The sequence below is a fragment of the Equus przewalskii genome, chromosome 4 (genome assembly GCF_037783145.1).
Source record: "Equus przewalskii isolate Varuska chromosome 4, EquPr2, whole genome shotgun sequence".
Classification (NCBI taxonomy): Eukaryota; Metazoa; Chordata; class Mammalia; order Perissodactyla; family Equidae; genus Equus; species Equus przewalskii.
Genome location: NC_091834.1, coordinates 70,657,508 through 70,682,544, shown reverse-complemented (window position 1 = coordinate 70,682,544; position 25,037 = coordinate 70,657,508). Strand labels below are relative to the sequence as shown.

The window sequence follows — 25,037 nt, the reverse complement described above, 5'->3', positions numbered from 1 at the left end:
AAGACCGGGGCGGTGTATTAAACGGAGTCTGAATTAGAAAAGGGGGCGAGCCGAAGGAGCTTGGTCTTTAGCTGGTCAGGGGACTCACAGCCCTGTATTATGCCATAGATAGTAAAGAGCAGCAACGCCTCCTGCAGTTTTTACAGCCCACGTGTGATCGTCCCGCCCGTCCTGCCCCAGTTTCGGTCGAGCTTGAGGCGGCGGCCTAGATACTAGAGGTCACGGTCGGCCCGCTCCCTATCCTCCGCCGCTGACTCCAGGTCTCGGGACTCAGCCTGCGCCTCAGGTGGGGCTGTCGGGGGCCGCGCAGCGCCGGGCGCACCTGGGGCCCCCGCCGCGCGGCGGCTTTGGGCGGGGAGAGGGGCCGGGCCTCGGGGAGCAAGCGCTACGCGCGGTTTGACCCCGGCGGCGTTCCGTACCGTCGCGGATTCGGCGGCGAGAACATGGCGGCCGCGGCCGGGCTGGTAACGGAGAAAGTTTGCAACGAGACTGGTCTGTGCTAGTGGGGCCGGCCTCGGGCCCTCGAGGGCTCGAGCCCCCTGGCGTGCCACCTCCTCGCTCCGAGTAGCAGGCTCAGCCCCAAAGGCCTTCCTTTTACTGTGTTGTTCCCAGAGCCGACTCCGAGGGTTGAGAGAGCTTTGGTGGTGACGGCCGAGTCAGGTAGGGGGACCAGAGGGTGGACGGCGGGGCGGCGAGACCCGAGCACAGACACCGCCCAGGGCTCTGCGTGGTGCTGGCCCCAGGCTCCGCCCAGCTGGCCTCCCGGGGCGGGAGTAGGGATACTGCCCGAGACAAGTTGACAGTGGGGGGTGGAGGATGGAAGGCGGAGGCGCCTCTCCGGGTCCCCCAGCGGTTCCCCACTCAGCTGGGCTCCCAGTGGTGGTCGCCTTCTCCCAAGATAGAGGGATGGTCGAGAACAGCCAGCATCCTTCTCACGCCTCCCGCATCTTGCTAGAAGGAGGCCGAATGGAAGAAGAATTACTATTGCTGCCCTATTGCTGAGAGATTTAGTGTTCGAGGTACCTTTCTCCTTGTATAAGATGGGCCCAAAGAGTTATCATGAATTCACAGAACCCAAACGCTGGAGTTCCCCGACCCTGGCTGCTCAATACGGCTCTTTCAGCTTTTGACACTTCCCTAGATGGGACAGAAATAGTTTCTGAGTCCAAAGGTGATGCAAATAATACAGTGTGTCTTGGATTCCTTAGTGAGCCATTCCCTAGAGGTCAGACATGGAAGAGAACTTACTGGTTTGGAGGAATTTGGATGAATTAAGTGAAGGCTAGAGTAAGGCCGATAAGGAAACCAAATATTCATGGAATCTCCCTTAGCTCTATTACTTCTTACCTGTGGGATAGGAGACAGGTTGTTCTTTTTGTGTCTTAAAAAGTGTCCAATAACTGGTTGCCATTCTTATTAAATATAGTTACTTCTGTATTAGACTTTATTTCTTCAACAAGTGTTTGTTGAGTATCTACTTTCTGCTAGGCTCTGGGCGTACAGTATTGAAGACAATCCTTCAGAGACCTTGTGATCTAGTGGAGGATGCAGACGTTAAACAAGTGTTGATGAATATTTTGCTATTGTACAGGAAGTAGGGGGATCATATAAATGGATCAGGGGTGATTTCCCTGAGAAAATGGTTTAAGCTGAGACCTGAAGAGTAGGATTAAGCCACATGTGAGAACTTGAGTGAGGCCAGGAGGAGGGAAAGGAGTGCACCTGGAGAGGGAATAGCATTTGTGCAGTTCAGAATTGAAAGGTGAGTATGGCTGAAATACAGAGTTTAAGAGGGAGAGTGGTAAGAGATGAGGCAGGGGAGTTATTCACGTCCAATATGGAGGGCCTTATAAGGCATTTTAAGGAGTTTAGACTTTATTCCTAAGGGTTATGGGAAGCCATTGGAGGGTTTTACATAGCAGAGTGACATGACAAATTTTGATTTTATAGGGGATACTTCTTGGAGAAGGGCAAGAGTGGATACGGGGAGATGTTCAAACATGAGACAATGGTGGCCAAAATTGGGATAGTAACCTTGGAAATGGAAAGTAGTAAAAAAAAATTTTTTTTACTCCATTTTTATCTGCCTCTAAATTAATTTCCCATTGAATGATTAGTGATGGCAGACAATTGTAAAGGATTGTAGTGCTTTGTTGTTTTATTCTCTGATTCACGTTTTCTTTTGAAGGTCAGAATGGGGAAAGACTTTGAAATTACCCATTTAAAAATAATTATTTGCCGTGTTGGTTTTGGCCCATAAGAGAGTGGCTGCATGTATTCTGTGAAATGGATGTACTGTACTTTATTAAGTTATTTACATATTTACATTTACTTTGTTTCCAGATTTTTACCTCTATTAACAGTGCAGTACAGAGTTAGTGCTTTTATTTCTGTCAGGTAGATTAATATATATGTGTACTTAAGGAGAGAGATAATTATAAGACGTGGAAATAGATGAGATCCCTCATAGAAAGTGTGTACTGAGAGTAAAGCCTAGACTTGAGACTGAACATCTAAAGGATGAGTTGGGAATGAAGAGCCTGCAAGGAGACTGAGAAGGAGAGAACAATGAGTTAAGAGGAAAATCTGGAGACTGATGTTTGAAAGCTAAAGGAAGGGCAGGTTTCAGAAGATGAGAGGAGTTAATAGTGTCAAAGGTTGTTTGAAGAATGTGCAGGGTAACGAGTGAAAAGTTCCCATCGGATGTAGGAACTTAGAGGTCATTTCAGAACTTTGCAGAGCAGCTTGTTGTGTGGTGGGAACCACTGTTTTGTGGTGTGAGAAGTGAAGCAACCAAATATTAGCTGTTAAAGAGGGTAAAAGATTGAACTTGGAGGAGGAAATGGGGATGAGTGAGGATTGTTTTTGTTTTGTTTATTTCTATGGGAAATTTTTTGTATTGTTTTTAAAAAGTGATTTACAAATGTTTAAGTGCTAGTGGAGTGAGAGTTTGAAGAGAGGGGAGAGACTGTCAAGTTCTGGAAGAGGCAGAAGGAAGAGATACACAGTATGGCTGAAAGATTCAGCCTTAGGTAGGGAGGGAACACCCTTCTTTCCTTGTGTCAGGAGATGTAGATAGAGGTGGGTTTGTGGTGTTGGAAACTGAAGTAAGCTCCCTTCTCACATCTCTGTTGAAGGCAGAGTCATCTGGTGAGAATGCAGTGGGAAGTGAGCATCAGAGATTTGAGGATAGGGAAGAGAGGTCTGGATAGTTACAGAGGCTGGGAGAGAATGTTGACCAGAGAAACACAGATGGATGTCTCGTGAATTTAGAGTGGCAACCATTTAGCCTAGTGTGTGACTTTTTGCCAGCAGTGCTCCATAATCTGAACCCAGACTGTACCATCAACCTGTAGAGGATATAAATTCTAACATCTTTGTTGAATGGTTTCATAACACAAAGCAGTCATGTTAAAAAAATTCAATGTACTCTAGATTTTATCAGTTTCTCATACTTAAGTAAAAAGATAAAAGCAAAATATATCAAAGGAAAACATTAGTTTTAGTGTTGAGTGGTATTTTAAGTAAGAAATGATTAAATGAAAATGTAATTGAGGAAAATCAGTTAGAATACCTAGTTAGATAGATAGATTTAGCTCTAAAAAATACACTTGTTGAACATATAGAAGTAGAATTAATAATAATAATACTTTGAACCTCCCAGAGACCCTAAGGTTGATTCAGTGACATTCTTCTCCAGCAAAGTGGATAATTAAAGGTTAATTCCAGGTCAAATCATGTTTCTGTTAGATTTTTCTTTTAGTGTCCTGCTATTAAGAAAGTGTAAATACTGATCACAAACTAGTTACCTTTTGAATTTTAATCTAGTTGAATTCTCCATGGATATCAGTGTGACCATGAGCCATTGCAATGGATCGGTTCTTCTGAAACAGTAGACTAGAAAATTTGAAGACTTATGTAGTAGATAGTTAAGTCATTTTTTGACCGCTGTCATGTTTTAAGTGCAAATTGTGGGGTCACTTAAGGTTGAAATAATTATCTGGTTCCTCTAACAAATAATCCTTGTAGAAACTTGTTTAAAATAGAACTGTAATGTTTCTAATATACTTTAAAATAACTGTTGGTCAACATTACACCTTTTCAATTTTAGCTAGAAAGTTCAGGAATTGGTTTGCTACAGAGATAATATTTAGATTTAGAAAGTAGGTTTGTAATCACAGTAATTTACTAGAGGTAAAAGTACAGGAAGAATTATGGATCAACTTTAGGGACTGAGTAACTTTAATACAGTTAAACTTCTGTTAAGATTGTTAGTTAAACAAAGACTAAGATTTTATAGCATTATAGAGTTGCCTTGTAAAAAGATGTAGAGGATTTTAGGCAGATAGTAATGGTCTTAATTATTGTATACTAGTGCCTTCAAATTAGAGCTGATGGTGAAGTCCCTTGTTCCGTTTAAAAGCTGAGTAGCTTTCTATTGTGCCAAACCCATCTGCCACAATCTAAGCTAAATTGAATATCTCACATTTGCATGTTGTTGAAAAACCAAATACTGGAAGAAGACTGGATTAGGTGAATTCCTCACCATCTCTGGAAAAACAGTTTCATTAATGGTGATTTAGCCATGCAATCCCAGCGTGTGACGTGTAGAAGGGAGTGCCATTTTTGTTTGGATAAACTTCAGAGTTTTTAAGCTAGAGACAATTACATTTAAGATACATGCAAATTGGGTTTTAAACTGGGTTTCAGAAGAAACTTTATTTCTCACTTAATCATTATTTTGTATAAAAAAGATACATGTGAAAGGTAAATTAAATTAACACTGAAATATTTTTTCTTCTTTTTAGATCGCTATAAACAAAAATTCCACCAGACAAAATGTTGAAATAGAAGTTACAGATACATTGGATTTGCTGGATGAAACACAAGTGGTTAATTTTTGTCAAGTGGGAAGAAAGCCCAAATTGCCAGAGTACATGTGTAAATCACTGCGTTATTGCTTTAGTCATTGTCTCTACTTAGCAATGACGAGACTGGAAGAAGTAAACAGAGAAGTGAACATGCATTCTTCAGTGCGTTATCTTGGCTATTTAGCCAGGTTCAATTTACTGGTTGCTATATGCTTAGGTCTTTATGTAAGATGGGAAAAAACAGCAAATTCCTTAATTTTGGTAATTTTTATTCTTGGTCTTTTTGTTCTTGGAATTGCCAGCATACTCTATTATTATTTTTCAATGGAAGCGGCAAGCTTAAGTCTCTCCAATCTTTGGTTTGGATTCTTGCTTGGCCTCCTATGTTTTCTTGATAATTCCTCCTTTAAAAGTGATGTGAAAGAGGAATCAACCAAATATTTGCTTCTAACTTCCATAGTGTTAAGGATATTATGCGCTTTGGTGGAGAGAATTTCTGGTTACGTCTGTCATCGACCCACTTTATTAACCACAGTTGAATTTCTGGAACTTGTTGGATTTGCCATTGCCAGCACAACTATGTTGGTGGAGAAGTCTCTGAGTGTCATTTTACTTGTTGTAGCTTTGGCCATGCTGATTATTGACTTGAGAATGAAGTCTTTCCTAGCTATTCTAAACTTAGTTATTTTTGCAGTCTTGTTATTTTTCTCCTCATTGGAAACTCCAAAAAATCCAGTTGCTTTTGCATGTTTTTTTATTTGCCTGATAACTGATCCTTTCCTTGACATTTATTTTAGTGGACTTTCAGTGACTGAAAGGTGGAAACCCTTTTTGTACCGTGGAAGAATTTGCAGAAGATTTTCAGTTGTTTTCACTGGAATGATAGAGCTTACATTTTTTATTCTTTCAGCATTTAAACTTAGAGATACTCATCTCTGGTATTTTGTAATACCAGGCTTTTCCATTTTTGGAATTTTCTGGATGATTTGCCATATTATTTTTCTTTTAACTCTTTGGGGATTCCATACCAAATTAAACGACTGCCATAAAGTATATTTTACACACAGGGTAGATAACAATAGCCTTGATAGAATCATGGCATCCAAAGGAATGCGTCATTTTTGCTTAATTTCAGAACAGTTAGTTTTTTTTAGTCTTCTTGCAACAGCAATTTTGGGAGCAGTATCCTGGCAGGTAAGCTTATAGTTTGTTTATTATGTCAGCGCCTATGATGTGTGATTAAATGCTTGCTTCAAGAGTTGAATTATTAGAATTGAAAGGTCAAGTTCTGGATTTCAGAAGGAGATTCTTTTTTGGTGCTTATTTAGTTTTATTCATGGAATTGAAGTAATGAATGAATATTGACTGGATAATGTAGTTTGATCTCTGGCAAAGCAGTACCAAAATGTTAGGAATACTCAGCATGTGACATGCCTCCTACCATCTGATTGTTTATGCGTTAATAAAACACTCACAGATTGAAGATCCTTAGAATATTAACATTTGAAGGGTGCTTAGAGTTTGTGCTTTAACCGGTTCATTTTACACGTGAGGAAACCGAAAGCCAGAGAAGATGTATCCAGAGTCACTGGTACTAGCCAGAACCAGGTTACCTAACTCCTATCTAGTCCACTGGTCTTCCTTCTCACTACAGCACATTTCCCTCCCCCCCCCCCCCCCCCCCCCCGGGGCTTTGGGGAGAAAAGAAAAAGAGGAAGATTAGCAGCAGATGTTAGCTCATGGCCGATCTTCCTCACTAAAAAACAAAATCACCTAGGTCAAGTTGGTTGACGGTGGTGTTCATGTATCTATATCCTTGCTGATTTTCTGTCTAATTTTATCAATACTGAGAGAAGGATATTAAAAATCTCCATTATAGTTGCTAAATTATGTGTTTCTCCTTTCAATTCTGTCATTTTTCTTGCCTTGTGTGTTTTGGGGCTCTGTTCCTAGATGTATATACATCTTTAATTGTTATACCTTCTTCATATATTGACCTTTTTATTATTATGATAAGCAGCATAGTTGAGTACTTATGGCAAAGACCTAATGGTTGTTTGTTTTTTTGTTGTTGAGTTGTATGAGTTCTTTATATATTTTGGAAATTAACACCTTGTCAGATATGCAAATGTTTTCTCCTTGTTGGTAGATTGTCTTTTTGTTTTGCTGATGGTTTCCTTTGCCTTGCAGAAGCTTTTTAGTCTGATGCAGTCCCATTTGTTTATTTTTTCTTTTGTTTCCCTTGCCTGAGTAGACATGGTATTTGAAAAGATACTGCTTAGACTGATGTGCAAGAGTGTACTGCCTATGTTTTCTTCTAGGAGTTTTATGGTTTCAGGTCTTACCTTCAAGTCTTTAATTCATTTTGAGTTAATTTTTGTGCATGGTATAAGATAATGGCCTACTTCTTTTGCATGTGGCTGTCCAGTTTTCCCAGCACCATTTATTGAAGAGACTTTCCTTTTTCCATTGTATGTTCTTGTCTCCTTTGTCAAAGATTGGTTGTCCATAGATGTGTGAATATTTCTGGACTCTCAATTCTGTTCCGTTGATCTGTGTTACTGATTTTGTGCTAGTACCATGCTGTTTTGATTACCACAGCTTTGTAGTATATTTGAATTCAGAGAGTTTGGTACCTCCAGCTTTGTTCGTTTTTCTCAAGATTGCTTTGGCTATTCAGGGTCTTTTGTTATTCTATATAAATTTTAGGATTGTTTGTTCTGTTTCTGTGAAGAATGTCATTGGGATTCTGATTGGGGATTGCATTGAATCTGTAGATTGCTTTAGGTAATATGGACATTTTAACTGTTTTTATTCGTCCAGTCCATGAGCATGGAATCTCTTTCCATTTCTTTATGTCTTCCGTTTCTTTCTTATAATAATAGAAACATCTTGTAGTTTTCAGTGTATAGGTCTTTCACCTCCTTAGTTAAATTTATTCCTAGGTATTTTATTCTTTTTGTTGTCATTGTAAATGGGGTTGTATTCCTGATTTCTCTTTCTGCTAGTTTGTTGTTAGTGTATAGAAATGCAACTGATTTTTGTATGTTAATTTTGTACCCTGCAACTTTACTGTGTTCATTAATTATTTTTAGTAGTTCTTTGGTGGATTTAGGGTTTTCTATATATATAATCATGTCATCCACAAAGAGTGACAGTTTTACTTCTTCCTTTCCAATATGGATGCCTTTTATTTGTTTTTCTTGCCTAATTGCTCTGGCTAAAACTTCCAATAGTGTGTCGAATAAGAGTGGCAGGAAGTGGGCATCCTTTTCTTGTTTCCGTTCTTACAGAGGAATAGCGTCTTTTGGTTTTTCACCATTGAGTATGATGTTGGCTGTGGGTTTGTCACAGATGGCCTTTATTATTTTGAGATACTTTCCTTCCAGACCCATTTTATTGAGTGTTTTTATCATAAATGAATGTTGGATCTTGTCAAATGCTTTCTCTGTATCTATTGAGATGATCATATGATTTTTATTCTTCATTTTCTTAATTGATTTGCAGATGTTGAACCATCCCTGCATCCCTGGAATAGATCCCACTTGATCATGCTGTATGATTCTTTTAATGTATTGTTGTATTCAATTTGCTAATATTTTGTTGAGAATTTTCACATCTGTGTTCATCAATATTGGCCTGTAATTTTTCTTTTTTGTGTTGTCTTTGTCTGGTTTTAATATCAGGGTAATGTTGGCCTTGTAAAATGATTTAAGAAGCATCCCATCCTCTTCAATTTTGGGGGAGAGTTTGAAAAGGATAGGTATTAAGTCTTCTTTGAATGTTTGGTAGAATTCACCAGAAAAGCCACCTGGTCCTGGACTTTTGTTTTGGGGGAAGTTTCTGACTACTGTTTCAATCTCTTTACTTGTGATTGGTCTATTCAGAATCTCTGTTTCTTCTTGATTCAGTTTGGGGAGGTTGTATGAGTCTAAAAATTTTTTCCATTTCTTCTAGGTTATCCAATTTGTTGGCATATAGCTTTTCATAGTATACTCTTATAATCCTTTGTATTTCTGTGGTATCCATTGTGATTTCTCCTCTTTCATTTCTAATTTTATTTATTTGAGTCTTCTCTCCTTTTTTCTTAGTCTGACTAAGGTTTGTCAATTTTGTTTATCTTTTCAAAGAACCAGGTTTTAGTTTCATTGGTCCTTTCTATTGTTTTTTTAGTTTCTATTTCATTTATTTCTCCTCTTATTTTTATTATATCTTTTCTTCTACTCTGGGCTTTGTTCTTTTTCTTGTTCTCTTCGGTATAGTGTTAGATTGAGATTTTTCTTGTTTCTTGAGGTAGGCCTGTACTGCTATAAACTTCCTTAAAGAAGCCTTTTGAGTAGATCTGCTTGTCTGCCATAGATAGGATCAGTTAAAGTAGAGAGACACTGAAATCAAGAAAGCTACCTAGGAGTAAGAGATAAGGACCTAGACTAAGTGATAGGGGAAAATTGCTGTGCTAAGGATAAGACTAAGAGAATCATCAAGGAAAAAACTGATAGATCTTATTGAGAAGTAAAATTTAAAGAGAATTTGAAGCAAGTTGATGCAATGTAGAGTTGAAGAATATTCTGACATGATGGATAGGCTAAAACTGTTGGAAAGATTTTGAGAGACTGAAGGGAGCAGATAGGAATGTAGGATAATGGATGTCACTGAGTTAATGACATAGTGGGCATTTGTAATTAAAATATTTTATAGTACGTTTATTTATTTTTTAAAGTATATTTTTAGGGAGTCAAATGTACTCTCATTTTACTATTAGAAAAGTAAAACTAACCAAACAAAAACATGAGATTAATATGCCTCATGGAACATAATTGTAGTTTAGAACTTAATTCCCCAAAATGGGCTTAGCCATATTTTCTTACATTAAGCTTTTTTTTCATGTCAGTAGTTTTGAGTTTTGTTAGTTTTACTTAGCTTAATAACAAAATTTTTTTTGTTAAGGAAAAATTTGCGTATGGTAATATCCACCCTTTTTAGTGTACAAGTCTGCACTTTGAAAAACACGTATAGTTGCGTGCCCACCACTACCACAATCAACATATAGAGCAGTTCCATCACCCCCCAGAGTTCCCTCCTGTTCCTTTGTAGTCAGTCCCTCTCCCAACCCCCAGTACTTGGCAACCACTGATTTTTTTTTCTGTCCCTAAACACTTTCCTTTTCCAGAATGTCGTATATGTGAAATTATACCATATATACCTGTTTGAGTCTGGCTTCTTTCACTTAGCATAATTCATATGAGATTCATCTATGTTGTGTATATCAGTAGTTTATTCCTTTGTATTGCTGAGCAGTATTCCATTGTATGGATGTCTCACAGTTTGTTTATCCATTACTCAATTGAAGGACGTTGAAATTATTTAGTTTTTGGTAATTATAAATAAAGCTGCTGTAAACATTCGTAAGACAGGGTTTTGTGTTAACATAAGATTTTTATTTTACTTGATGCGGAGTTACCGGGTCATATGATAAACATATGAGTCATATGTTTAACTTTATAAGAAACTACCAAACTGTTTTCCAAATTGGCTGTGTCATTTTGCATTCTCCCCAGCAGCGTATGGGAGTCCCAGTTGTTTCACATACCCACCAGTGCTTGGTATTGTCTATTTTTTTTTTTAACCATTCAGATAGGTGTGTAGTGGTAACTCATTGTGGTTTTATTTTCTGTTTCCCTAGTGACTAACGGTGTTAAGTATCTTTTCATGTGCTTACTTGTCACCTGTATGTCTTCTTTGGTGAAGTACCTATTCAGATCTCTTGGCAATTTTTAAAATTGGTTGGTTATTTTCTTGTTACTGAGTTCTTCATATAGTCTAGATATAAGTCCTTTATCAGATATATGACTTGCAAATATTTTCTCCCACTGTGTGGCTTGTCTTTCCATTCTTTTATTGTGTTTTTTGAAGAGCAGAAGTTCTTAATCTTGCTATAATCCAGTTTTTTCTTTTATGAATCGTCTTCCCATTTTTTTTCCCCTTTGGTGAGGAAGATTAGCCCTGAGCTGACATCTGTTGCCAATCTTGCTCTTTTTGCTTGAGGAAGATGGTTCCTGAGCTAACATCCATGACAGTCTTCCTCTACTTTGTATATGGGACACCGCCACAGCATAGCTGATGAGACGTGTGTAGGTCCACGCCTGTGATCTGAACCTGTGAATCCCGGGCCACCGAAGTGGAGTACACACACTTAACCACTATGCCACTGGGCTGGCCCTTATGAATCATCTTTTAATATCATATCTAGGAAATCTTTGACCTCATCTGAGTAGAATCTTTGGCTGACCCCACATGGATAGCTTTGTTTCTTGTTTTTCATTAGTTTTACTGAGTTTAATAACATTTTAGAATGAGTCAGTAGTATCATTCCGATTCATTTACAGTAAAAAGTTGGAATTTGGGGCCAGCCTGGTGGTGCAGCAGTTAATTGCACACGTTCCGCTTCAGCGGCCTGGGGGTTGCTGGTTTGGATCCTGGGTGCAGACATGGCACTGTTTGGCAAGCCATGCTGTGGCAGGCATCCCACATGTAAAGTGGAGGAAGATGGGCACGGATGTTAGCTCAGGGCCAGTCTTCCTCAGGAAAAAGAGGAGGATTGGCAGCAGATGTTAGCTCAGAACTAATCTTCCTCAAAAAAAAAAAAGAAAAGAAAAAGCTGGAATTTTACCATTCACTTGTGTTGTGCTTTGTTCATAATCTCATTCCAACTTTAAAATGCAATATTACAGCTGTTATCTCCTGCAGTTTGTATTATGTTTATTAAATGTGTTATTTGCTTTTCTCTTTTATACTTGTTTCCTTAAATAAGTCAATAAGACTTACACAGTACCATAGCATTTGGTGCTAGTTTTATTGCTCAACTATAGGCTTTTCTGAAATTATGGTAATTGATAATTCACATAAGGATGAAAAGGGAGGAAAGTGTCCAGATACCCAAGGAAGCACAGCCCATGGCTCACTCTTATGTTTAGAGATTCTCTGAAATCTGTCATGAGATTTGTTATTCCTTTCATTACCAGCCATGGTCATTTGCAGATTCCGTGGGTGTTTGATACAACTTTTTGTAGAAACTCTTTTGCCCCAAACCAGAAAAACCACAATCACAGTTGATTTCTCCATAGGGGAAGCAGTGGCAATCACCAGGTATGACAGATGTAACAAGATGAGCCTTGCATCCAGTGAAGGGTTGGAATCCACAGATGCAGCAGTTTCGTTTCCAGCAAGATGGCAGGATCAGCCATATTGCTTCACTTGGCATGGGGAGCAGGGAGTTGTCAAATCTGCTGCCAAAACTAAAAATGCATGTTTCATAATTTTTTGTTTTCATTTCTGTTCCTAAAGTTTTGAGCTATTTTAGTGTAGATGAGAGGGGGGACACTACCTCTTTTTAGCTTGAAGGTATACTTTTAATTTGATGTTTTATCACTTCTGCCAGAACACTGTGAAACAGGAGTAGATGGCTCTTTTTCCTAAAACACCAATAACAATGGTCTGAATATTGTTTTATTCATGAAGTAAGAACATATTTCTTTTTTCCCCCAACTGATTTTCTAGCTTTTAAAAATTTTAATGACTGGAGATAATTTTTTCCATTTTAATAATAATGGCAAGACTTACCATGTATTAACTGTTTTCTATATGCAGATGGTAAGTGGCTGAGTGAGGGGTGAACCAAAGTCTACCTCCAAAGCTTGAGTCCTTTCCACTATACCCTATTGCCTCTAGTAGACAAAGAAATCCCCTGACTTTAAAACTATAGGTTTCCTGAGCCACACCCGACAGCCTAGTGGTTAAAGTTCAGCAGTCTCACCTCTTTGGCAGCCCAGGTTCATTTCCTGGTCACGGAACCACACTGCCAGTCTGTTGATTGCCAGCTGTGGTGGTGACTCACAGAAGGACTAGAAGGACTTGCAACTAGAATATACAACTATGTACTGGGGCTTTGGGGAGGGGAAAAAAGGGAAGATTGGTAACAGATGTTAGCTCAGGGCAAACCTTTCCCTGCAAAAAGAAACCCAAAAAACTGTATCTTTCCCAATGGTCTTAAGTTTCCTGAACTAAGCAAAGTTTTGGAAGTTGCCTGTTGTTTCTTAAGTATGCGTTTCTCACATTGAAGAGCACAATACCTCCACTTATATGGAGGTCCATTTATATGTTGCTCTGTAACATACATTTATATATTCTGTTTCTTTGTTGGGCTTCCTTTTCTTTAGACTTCTATGTATAATATTTCCCAAATCGGGCTTACTTGAGGTGACTTATACAAAAATACTTCTAAACAAACAATAATTATATCTCATGTAAATGCAAGTTTTTTTTTTTAATGAAATTCTGACACTGGTATCTGGTGTTGCATAAAGAGATTTTTGTTCCTATTACCTGAGAAATTTTAGGATATTTTGTCCATGACTTGAAAGCCCAGCTGAATAGAGAACTAACATCTAGTAACTATGCCAAGGATATTACTTATAGTTGTTTATTGGTCTGTTATTATGTTCAGTTTATATCTGCTTTGAAGTTTGAAGCATGTCTTAAAGTTTGATAGTGAGCTTAGGAAGATTGGAGAAGCAAAGGAAGAAAAGTGCCTACACTTACTGGTTTTGATCAAGTTGATCTTATTTGTTACAGGGAGTTGTTTAAAATGGAAAGAACACTCCAAAGTGACAAATGGCTTTTAGCTTGAAGCTATAGACTAAAGGTTTGCATGCCATTGAAATTGAAGCTTTCTGAAAGTGGCAAGTGGATAAAACATCCTAAATTTATTTTGACTCCCCTTGACATATTTGCCGTCTCATCAGTTAAGATTGAAAATTTTTTGTACTGTGGAACTTCACTTTTATTTGTGTGTTATCTTGATAATATATTTAATATTGTTTTTCTAAGCTTGCTTACTCAAAATAACCTGAAGGAAGTATTTAATGATTTTTTCCAGATAAACTTGCTTTTTAAAAATCAATGGCAACATAAAATTATCAGTTTTTTACTAAGATTATAAAAAGCAAGTAATAACAGATCACCTGTTGTCTGTGAATTATCAGTAAACCTCTGAATATCTGCTATTTAGTCCTATTGTATTAAGTATCATCAGTGTTGTACAACTGACATGAGGGTATTGAATAACATCACCATCAATTAACTTTTTAATTGAAATTTTAAATTTAATTGAGCTTCTGTCTTGCCATCTACAAATTGATTGGCAATTGAAGTTTATCATTTATGTAGTTCACTGATAAATTATAAACTGTTTAATTTTTTTCTAATAGTAGAAACTTTTAATTGCACAATGAAAACCTTAGTTGTAGTAGCTTTATAAGATTATTTAATTCAGAAGTAGTCAGTAATAACCATTGGTATTCTATACATATGAATACTTAAAGGCCACATTAAATAAATAGGGCCAACTTTAAAATAAATATTTCTAGGCCTGCTTTCAGGAATGGAAATTTTCATTTTCTTTTCTGTAGGAAATAGGAAAAATTGGTAGATGGCAAATTAGTAAGCAGTCTTAACTAAAGAAAAATAGTTTGACTAAACAAAATGAAAAGTGAACTTTTTTGATGGTACAACATTCTAGTCTTATCCTTTACATATCAAAATTTGGTTCCCCATTCCAAGTAGAATATCAAATTCCTTAATGTTTATTTATGAATTTTCTTTTATATATACATATATATATATATATATTTTCCCCCCTCTATGTTATAAAATTTCCTAGTAACTCTTGGTACAGAAAGGTTATTTAGTCACCTGAACTTCTCATTCTTCTAAAAACTATCTGTCCTAATTTTAGGATTAACATGCAGGGATTTTTCTTTTTTAAAGAGGATGCGATTTCATTGTAGTTCTATTTTTTAAAATCCTGTAATTATGTCTGTATAGCAAAGTAAATAAATAAACATGCCTGTAAGACTGTTGAGTAGACCAGTTTTATTCAGCCAGAACATTTTTTTAAATGTATGCCTTCAGGTAGCGATAATGCACCTTCCTTTAGAATCCTTACCACTACTTATTACTTCCACAGCTGCTTCACAGATTTGCTTTTCTGACCCTTGAAGGCATTTGAGTTTGTGACCCTTGCTATAAATTATAACATAGTGAATTATTTTTATTCTTATATTGCTATCTTTATCAGAAAAGTGCTAGTTATGTAAAATTAAAGGTAGAAATAATAAAGTTGTCATATATTGGTCATGTTATTTAATAATTCTTTTAGTAATTCTTCTATATGAATGGTTGACATAATTTGAAAGTAATCCTTTTGTGTGAATAGGGGTTTAATTGATTAAAGCATTATCTATTATAAAGGACCAACATATTCAATGGAAGGTATATAAGTTGCAAAGAAAGTAATGAAATTATCAGTATTGATAGATAAGATGATTATCCAGCAAACCTGAGAGTTAACCAAAAGACCAATTGAAAATGCTGTAGGAATAATTGCGAGAATTATGCTGCATCTTTAAAATTGTAAACTATGTTTAAAGGTCGAGAAAAGGTTGATTTTGCTCACTGGTACAGTTATCATTAGCCCAACCAGTATAAAAACTGTGTAACTTCTCTTGGACTTATATAACTTAAGTTGTATAAGAAGAAATTAAAAGTGTTTATAGTGGAATTATATTTTTTAATACCATTTAGGTGGCAAATAGTATGTAAGCATTAAAAAAATCAATATCCTGGAAATTACTAATCAGTTAGAAAACATAGTGGAAATTATTCTATGTATAAAAATTATTCCGTTCACAGAACAACGGAAACATAAAATGTCTAGAAATAAAATTTAAAAGAAAATTCTGGAATTTTTATAAAGAAATACTATAAAACTCCACTGAAGTTTGTAAAAGGAGACTTGAATAAATTGAAAAACATACCATACCTCTGGGATAGGAAGACTCAACACTATGCCCTGTGGACATTTGTTAATATAGAGGAAACAGTTTTCAAAGCTGAGCTACACTTTTAGTGCTGAAAGAGAAGCAGAAATCAAAGTCCAGAGCTTCAGAAGTGGGGTCACCAGTAAATTACCTCCCATTTTAAGATGACACATTGAAGGAAAAGGATGGAGCCATGTATATGAAAGTCATCTCATGAACTTGCATCCTGACCCAACCTCGATTAAGTGGTCAAACCTGTATTATGATATGTAGACTAGTAATGCCCCAATTCCCTGGAAGAAACAAACAAAAATCCTGTTAGAGAAAGTATCATCTTAGGCCTGAAATTAGTCATGTGTTTTTTTACATAGTGTCCAGTTCATAAATATAACCAGATACATGCACACGCACACACACACCACATCAAGAGGAAGAGGCAGAACCAACAGATAGGAGGCAGTCCAAAAAGTCTTGAGATATTGGAATTATCAAACAGAAAGAAAACCATCATACTTATTAAGTCGAAAAAAATAAAAGCAAAGATAGTACATAATGGTAGGAAGTTGGAAACTATAAAAAAGTGACAAGGCAGATTAGAAAAAGAACCAAAAAGAAGTTTTCAAAAATAAAATAAAAATAGCTGAAATAGCGTGCAAGCTTAACAGGTTAGACAAAGCTGAAGCAAACATTAGTGAACTGAAAGATATGGTTCAGAAGAAGCTACGCAAGAAGGAGCACAGAAGAAAAAGGGAAAATACTATACAGGAGAAAAGGGTAAGACACAAAGAGGATCCAGTGAGACGACCTTATCTGTGTTTTATTGGAGTCCCAGAAAAAAAAGGAGGAAATACAGGCCAAAGGAAATATTTGAAAGGATAGACAAAAATGGATCCCAGAATACTTGATTTATGACAAAGATGGCACTGTAGAGAAATGTGGAATGTTTGAAACTTTCAGTAATTGGTAATTGGACAATTGGGTGTTCATATAGAAAAAATGAAATTGGACCATTATTATAAGCAAATGTCAATATCATTTGGATTATAGACCTAAGTGTAAAGTGCAAACCAATAAAGCCTTTAGAGGATGGTGTCAAATATCTTCTTGACCTTGGGGGAGGAAGATTTCCTTAATAAGACACAAGGTGACTACAGTTAAGAACTTATGTTAAGCAAAAAACAGCATTAAGGGAGTCACTGAGGAGGAAAGGTACTTGCAGTACAATCAACAAAAGACTTTTATCTAAAATATATTGGGAGAAAAACAAAGCTGTAGATCACTATTAACAAGGCAGCCCCATGGAAAGGCAGGCAGAATATTTAACACTTCACCAAAGATGAAACCCAAATAATCAAAGGTATTTAACACAATTAATAATCAGAGAACTCAATACTTATACTGGTTTTGTTTATGATAGATAATTAAAAGGAGTCTAAATAGCCATAACAGAATCAGATAGTTAATATTTCATGCTTAGGATGGGATGCCATTTGGTCTTTACAAATGACTTAGAATTATATTAATAGCCTTACAATATATTAAAACATTTACAGAACATTAGATTTGATCCCACTTTGGTAAAAAAACAAGTATATATGAATATATTCCATTAAATCTGGAAATATTTCAAAAAATTAGTAACTATGTGTGGATGATGGTACTTGGAATAATTTTGATCCCCTATCTTTTTTACTTATTTGTACTTTCTAATGTTTCTAAATCGAGCATGTACTATATTATTTATGTAATTGATAACAGAATGTACCAAAAATAGGGCATTATGTCCATTTTTTCATTATGGGAGTCAACTTGCTATTTTTTATTAAAATTCTAATCCAATGAACCTCTTAGTGTTAGAAAAATGTGCATTCATGCACATAGGCACGTGGCTGTGTAGTATGTGCCGTGGCAACACAGAAATAATATAGAATAGTATCTTTACAAGTAGTGTAAAGATACAGATCAGGATTGAGTGACTGTCATCTTTCCATTTTCTTTTCACTTAAATGCGTCCTTTAATTTTTTGTCTTTTTATCGCAATTACTACCTAATCTTACCTACTTCTTTTTTCTTTCCCCCTTCCTCTTCTCTCCAAAGCCCCCCAGTACATAGTTGTATATTCTAGTTGTAGGTGCTTCTGGTTGTGCTATGAGGGAAGCTGCCTCAGCATGGCTTGATGAGTGGTGCTAAGTCCGCACCCAGGATTCCAACTGGCAAAACCCTGGGCCACGGAAGCAGAGCACGCAAACTTAGCCACTTGGCCACAGGGCCAGCCTGCCTACTTCTTTTAATATTTCTCTTTCGTCCCTTTTTCTGTTCTGCTTTTAGGATGCTTAAATGTCTTTTTTCTTTTTTTACAATTTTGCATTTAGTCTATAGAGAGTCTTGAGCTTTTCAAAGGAAAGCTGTATTATAAGTTTAATTAAATATAAGAGTGGAATTCATTTTGATAGCTTTAGGATCTTAAATTTTCTTTAAGATTTTATTCTTTTAATTTCCAGACTTTTCACAGGAAAAAAGAAGGGCCCTTTCTAAAGTACCTTTTCTGATAAAGTAAATGAGTGTGTTATTTGAAAAATGATTTAGGGCATGTGGTTTTAATAGGAAAGGATTTGTTTCTCTGTCATGTCAAGAGTGGTTATGTTTTTGCCTTGTTTCTGTAGTTTGGGTGAGATGTTATTTGACAAATTAAAAAAAATATGATGTGCAGTATTTGTTTTGCCATGACGTCTAAGAAGCTTAGACATAAGTTTAGGATTTGTTGCTCATCCATATATACTTGTCTGCTTCAGCTTATAATTGTTTTTAGGTAATTTTTCTTTTTATCCTTTTTGCAAATAGAGGTAAAAAATGTGAATAAATATGCTTGTATGAAAATGTATGTACATATGCACACACGTAAGTGCAGTCATACACAATATGTAAACATGCTGTATTAAATTTCTTTTAGCCAACAAATGGAATCTTCTTGAGCATGTTTCTCATTGTTTTGCCATTGGAATCTATGGCTCATGGGCTCTTCCATGAATTGGGTAATTGTTTAGGAGGAACATCTGTTGGATATGCTATTGTGATTCCCACCAACTTTTGCAGGTATAGTAATCTAATAAAATTAGTAATAACTACTTGACTCGAACATTTTCCCAATATTTGTGTGAATATAAACAGAAAATCTGGTAGTTCACTTTTTCAAAACTATAAAATACTCTGTTGCATTTTTTTCATTTATCCCAAGTATTTAAAAACATTTACTGAGTAATAATGTAGTCTTCAGGGTTCAATTTAAATATGTTTTTGATAAATGTGATCAGCTTATATTTTAGCTAGAAATAAGAAAATATGAATGAATTTACTAAGGAAAAGTCCTGTCCTTTCTTTAGAAAGGGGTCTCTTGTTTAAGAAAATGTGCCCTGAAACAACATGGGGAAATACAATAGAATGTACTCTGGACCTGAGAGTCCTGAATTTCTAGATCTCTGTTACCTTAGGCAAATCATAACTTCTCTGAACCTCAGTGTCTTTATATAAAATGCAAATGACGATACCTATTCTGCCTATCTCAGAGGAATGTTATGAGAAGCTAATGAGAATATGAATGTAAAAATACTGCCCACTGGAAAATGTCATACAAATACCAGGAATTCAAAAGATTGGCAATGAATATTATATATATACTTGTTGGATTGCAGTTTTATTCCAACATAATTTTTGGCCCTGAATGTATGGCAGATCTGTTTGAACTGTGAATATTGCCACATTTTAATGTTTCTTTTATGGTTAAGTACCTTTGAAATAGAAAATACATTGTTCTTTGCCATTAATGAATTCTGATGACCAAGTATTCTTCATACTTTCCTTGGCAGAGGGAAACAATGACTTGAAATCAAAAAGTTTTTATCTGATTTCAGATATATGGCATATAAACCCCAAATAGACTATTTGTAGTAAATATTTTCCTCCATGTTAAAGGCTTGATAAAATTTGAAGATTTGCATGAGAAGTAAAAGAAACAGATTTAGAGGGTCCTATATAGTAAGATGTGGTAACTCTGCAGAAAGAATATGTAGAAATAGTAATTTGTACAGATTTTTATTTCATTATAATTTTTATTTATGCATTGCTTATTCTTTTTTTGTGATTGTTAAATGTTACAAATATGGAACAAAATGTTTTATTCTTTTGATGAAAACTAGAATGTTATCAGAATAGCATTGATAATATATGAAGCAAAATGTAAGGTTTTCAAAATTCCTGATAGAAATTTTTTTTCTGGATAGGAGTGAAGATTTTTTTTCTCCCTCAATATTGATAGTATTTTGATTCTGCTAGTTGTAAGACTTTGTTTACCATCTTTACTAGAGTACCATTTTACTTAATTCCAGGATCAGATCTAAGTCTTCAGTTAGTGTTCAGCAGCATAAGGCAATGGACCTAAATTTTAGTAACTCTTTTAAAATGCCATTTACTAGTAGGTAATTGCTTCTATAATTTGTGTACATTAGTTTAGTAAAACTTGAACACAACTTTATAAAGACTGTCTTTTTCAGTACAGAGTAAATATGTAATTTAAAAAAATGCTTTCATGTTTTGTTAAGATTTTATTTCTCAAGAAAAAAAGGTTCTTTCCTTATAGTCCCCACCCCAGTGTTCTTGAAGCACTGTTGTGATAAAATTAGTGTAATCTTGCTTTTAGAAAGTCTTGTCCAGTATCTGTCATTTGGTAAGAAGATATGCATAAAGAGTGAAAAGTAGTACTGTTTACATTTGGAGACATTGTCCCAGCTTTCAGTTTGGTTATTGTTCTATTGATAAGAAATATAATTTTTACAAACTAGGCTTTGATTTTCCAAGTTCAGTTCTTAGCACTGTAGGAATTTTAGAAAAGATGATTTTTAAAAAATCCTGCCATTTAGTTAGCAGCAACTATTTGATTCTTAGATAATTAATTATAAAGGATAAAAATATGACATAGAATGAATACTTATTAACATCAAAATAATATCTTTTTCTCCTTCTTCAGTCCTGATGGTCAGCCGACACTTCTTCCGCCAGAACATGTACAAGAGTTAAATTTGAGGTCTACGGGCATGCTCAATGCTATCCAAAGATTTTTTGCATATCATATGATTGAGACCTATGGATGTGACTACTCCACAAGTGGACTGTCTTTTGATACTCTACATTCCAAACTGAAAGCTTTCCTTGAACTTCGGACTGTGGACGGACCTAGACACGATACATATGTTTTGTATTACAGTGGGCACACGCATGGTACAGGAGAGTGGGCTCTTGCAGGTAAATTCAGCTCTGGCAGTTTCACTGTTGTGAAGATACACTGTTTGTGGAAGTCGGTCCTTCACATGGAAATATTAAATTTCCAGAATTCTCAATTTTACACTTCATAGTTTACAAAGTATACATATGACTGTTTTGTTTTTCTTTTCTCTAGTATACCTGTTTAGGATAATTTTAGTAATCTCTACAGGTTTTGAGAATGATGTCTTATATTGATTGGAAGAAAAAAATCTGTTTGATCTGAGACTTATAATCACTTTCCCTTTGAAGTATTTTCCAAATTATTAAATATAGTTACATTTTTCAGAAGCTGGTTAAATTTTTGACTAGTACCTCTAGTAGTGATTTCAGTAGTCCTGCACATGTACGGTTTTACTTATGTTAGAAAGCTCATCAAAATTTTAAATAGCAGGCAGTGTGATATGGTGGGAGTAGCACTTAAGTCAGGAGACTTTGGTTCTGGTCCTGATTTGCCCCAACCGTGTTATTTTAGGCAAGTTACTTAACTTCTCTTAGCTTCACTTCTCCCATCTGTAAAATGAGGGGGTAATATTAAATCTCTCTGTCAGGGAGAAATGAGATGTAGCTCCATTACATGTAAGTTTGTGTGTAGGTCTTCCCAACTAGAATATACACCCTGTAAGTCAAGGGCTTTGTTTTATGAGTTATTTGCTTAGTGCCTAGAACAGAGCCTGGCACACAGTAGGGGATCCTTAAGTAACTGATAAATGGATGAAATCATTGAATGAATCATGAAAAAAAGGATAATTTTCTTACTTTTACATTAGAAATACTTCTTTTAGGCTTAATTGTACTCTACTTTTTTTCCATAAAAAATTTTAGATGTGTTTCACCAGGAATACTTACAAATAATAAAAATCATAAAATGTAAATAGAAATAGATATTCAGATCAAAGAAAAATATAAACAGAACTATTGTAGAAGGACAGAGGCAGAGCTGCCAATACAAGAACTTCAGAAGGAAGGAAACAAACTCAAGGTTAAGTTGGAAATGATTTTAAGCCATCGTGGTCTTACTAATTTCATGCCCGATTTGTAACAGGATTTTATCATAAAGAAAAATATTTTTCTAATTTTTTGTTTTTGCAAATAAATATTGAGCAACTCAATAGCTGTCCAGAAAGAGTAAAGGCAGACTAATACTTATTGGGCACATTTGAAGCACAGCTACTATGCTGGGTACTTTATACACATTATTAGATTTAACCTTCACTTGAAATCCTTTGAGAACACTACTGTCACTTCTATCATCTTTATTTTTCCAAAGATGACATGAGAGCTGAAAGTGGTTACATAATATCTCTTGGTCATACTACTGATAAGTGATGGAACCATGATTTAAGCCCAGATCTGCCTGACTCCTAAAGTGTATTTTTTCCCCATTACCATGTTGCCAGTAAAGGCAAAAACCGTGAATGTAGAGAAGTGGCATGTTCTGGTTAAGTAGGTGTTTTTTATTAGTATAGTTCACCCATTTTCAAAATATTGGAATATAGAAGAAGGTAGTCAACATTAAAACTACTTGAATATAGCTTATAAAATCATTTACTTGACCTGTAACTTTCTAATAATTCAGTGTAGAAAACAACTTTTTAACCTTATAGCTCCTTTAATTCCTGGTAAAGTTTAGCATTCTGTGTACTTCGGAGCACAAGAGAAAAAGTTTTAGTCAATTCAGAAGTCTTTTTAGAAATAGAATTTCAGACCTAAAAGCAGGGATTGATTATTGAAAACTTACTACAATGGTTATAATAACAAACTATAAATCAAATGGGAAAGAAAGGCATAGTTTTGGTGGTTATGCATATGTTCTTAATTAAGTCTGTTTTTAAAAAATCTTTGTTTGAAAGGAAGGCTTTATCTGTTTTTTCGCTTACAATTTAATTCCAAGAATTAAAGAAAGTACACCTAAGTCAAAGAGTATTCTTAATGAGAGGCTTCAGGAATTATAGTCTACTGAATTTTCTTTTGTTCACAGGTGGAGACATACTACGCCTTGACACACTTCTAGAGTGGTGGAGAGAAAAGAATGGTTCCTTCTGTTCCCGACTTATTATTGTATTAGATAGTGAGAATTCAACCCCTTGGGTGAAAGAAGTGAGAAAAATCAGTGACCAGTATATTGCAGTACAAGGAGCAGAAATGACAAAGACAGTAGACATCGAAGAAGCTGACCCACCTCAGCTGGGGGACTTTACGAAAGACTGGGTAGAATATAACTGCAACTCCACTAATAACATCTGCTGGACTGAAAAGGGACGCACCGTCAAAGCAGTATATGGTGTGTCAAAACGGTGGAGTGATTACACTCTGCACTTGCCAACGGGAAGCGACGTGGCCAAGCACTGGATGTTACACTTTCCTCGTATTACATATCCACTAGTGCATTTGGCAAATTGGTTGTGTGGTCTGAACCTTTTTTGGATCTGCAAAACTTGTTTTAGGTGCTTGAAAAGATTAAAAATGAGTTGGTTTCTTCCTACTGTGCTGGACACAGGACAAGGCTTCAAACTTGTCAAATCTTAATTTGGAACCCAAAGTGGAATATTATTGAGAGTTCATACTACTAGTTATCACTAACTTGCCATTTTTTGTATATTTTTATTTGTGAAAAGTTATCTTGCTACTTCTGTAGCTGCTCTCACTTTGTCTTTTTTCAAGTAATTATGGTATATGTAAGGTGTTGGGAATGAGCATTATTTTATACTAAAAGTATGTAGGGAGTCATAAATTCTGACTCTGTAAATGCATAAGAGATGTTAAAAATAACAATGCACTTTGAGGAATGTTTGCATATGCCTCTGATTAGGAAGAAAACATTTGTCTATGCTCTGCAGTGGCCAATGAAGAATTACTAATGCCTTATTTTCTAGGCATAGATTAGAGAATGTAGACCAGACAATTTGTTTACTATTACAAGAAGACTACCAGTTTGCTTACAGGAGATTATTTTTTGTGAACAGTAGGTTTGAGTCCAAGACCATTTGAAGAATTACAAACTCTTTCTTAAAAAAAGGAAGAAGTCTGCTTGAAATGAATGCAAAATTTCCTTTTAGTCCATCACATTCAAATGTCTTGGTTGTGACCTGTTACCAGTATAGGAGAGAAGCCCAAATCACTGTTTAGATCAAAACATTCTTCATGTAGGTAACTATAAGAGGCTAGTGCCTACAAATTACTTCTTCATGCATTGTTGGGAGTCTCTGAAAGCACTGGCAATTTTAAGAGTCTTTCTCAGGGTAACTTAATGTTTTCTTAATGAACAATGTTTTCAGCTAAAAAGTCCTTCCAAGTATATTATCTGCCCTTTCAAAAAGTAATCTTATAAAAGAACTTTAGCACTTTCTCAATTGATTTAGGCTATTTTCAGTATTCAGAAATGATTTTGATCTCTGTAGAATTAATTGTCTGCTTGAAAATTATTTTTCAAATCCCTTTTAGTGGCAACATTTTTTTCTATTGAAGGTCAGAGGATTGGAAACTGGTTCTTGTATCCATGTAACGTGTTATGTGAAAAAGTATTCATGTTGGCAATTTTAGTTAAGCATTATGGTGTGGGTGTAATTTTTAAAACTTAATTCAGTGTCTCGTCTGATTAAAGCAGGCACTGATCAGTGTATCTCCTAAGAGGTAGTTTACCTCCTATTCCCTTCCAATAATCCTTACATTCTAAATTTTCATCTGTGAGAAATAACAAGAGGGAATAGATTTAAATTGAGGGATAATCTAATCTTTGTTGTTTAAATGGTGTGACTTCTCACATTGAAGCCATTTTTCCGGCCTCAGAGAGGACGTAATGCCTCTACCATTTTCTACCTGGTGACTTGAAAATTGAAGTTTTAGTTAGGAAGAAGTCACTTAGCGTCAGGGAACTTGTATACCACTATCTATGCAGCGTTGTTATAGTCTGATTATTTCTGTGTTTTGAATATGATTTTCCTAATGCTTTGAATAAAATTTTGTTAAAAATTCA

At 35.7% G+C, this 25,037-nt stretch overlaps 1 protein-coding gene and 1 long non-coding RNA gene across 7 annotated transcripts in view; one reads left to right on the top strand and one right to left on the bottom strand.

Moving 5' to 3' along the window:
• LOC139083056 (uncharacterized) overlaps nt 1-25,037 on the bottom strand; it is a 113,534-nt gene that overhangs the window by 62,939 nt on the left and 25,558 nt on the right. Inside the window, exon 1 of one of the 2 annotated variants that reach the window (XR_011539556.1) lies at nt 420-662. The exons of the other annotated variant lie outside the window; for it this stretch is intronic. This is a non-coding gene — a long non-coding RNA (uncharacterized lncRNA). Of the gene's footprint in view, nt 1-419; nt 663-25,037 lie in introns of those variants that run through there. 2 annotated transcript variants of the gene reach the window in all.
• On the top strand, nt 27-25,037 carry TMEM168 (transmembrane protein 168). 5 transcript variants are annotated; one of them, XM_008542406.2, is made up of 5 exons: nt 27-286; nt 4,809-6,065; nt 18,699-18,841; nt 20,769-21,043; nt 23,043-25,037. In XM_008542406.2, the coding sequence occupies exons 2-5, from the start codon at nt 4,938-4,940 to the stop codon at nt 23,588-23,590; spliced, it is 2,094 nt and encodes a 697-aa protein (XP_008540628.2). In that variant the 5' UTR covers nt 27-286; nt 4,809-4,937; the 3' UTR covers nt 23,591-25,037. The 5 variants fall into 5 exon arrangements, with proteins under 5 accessions (XP_008540628.2, XP_070473717.1, XP_008540626.2 ...); XM_008542404.2 differs by lacking the exon at nt 27-286 and adding an exon at nt 421-660; XM_070617615.1 differs by lacking the exon at nt 27-286 and adding an exon at nt 660-1,019.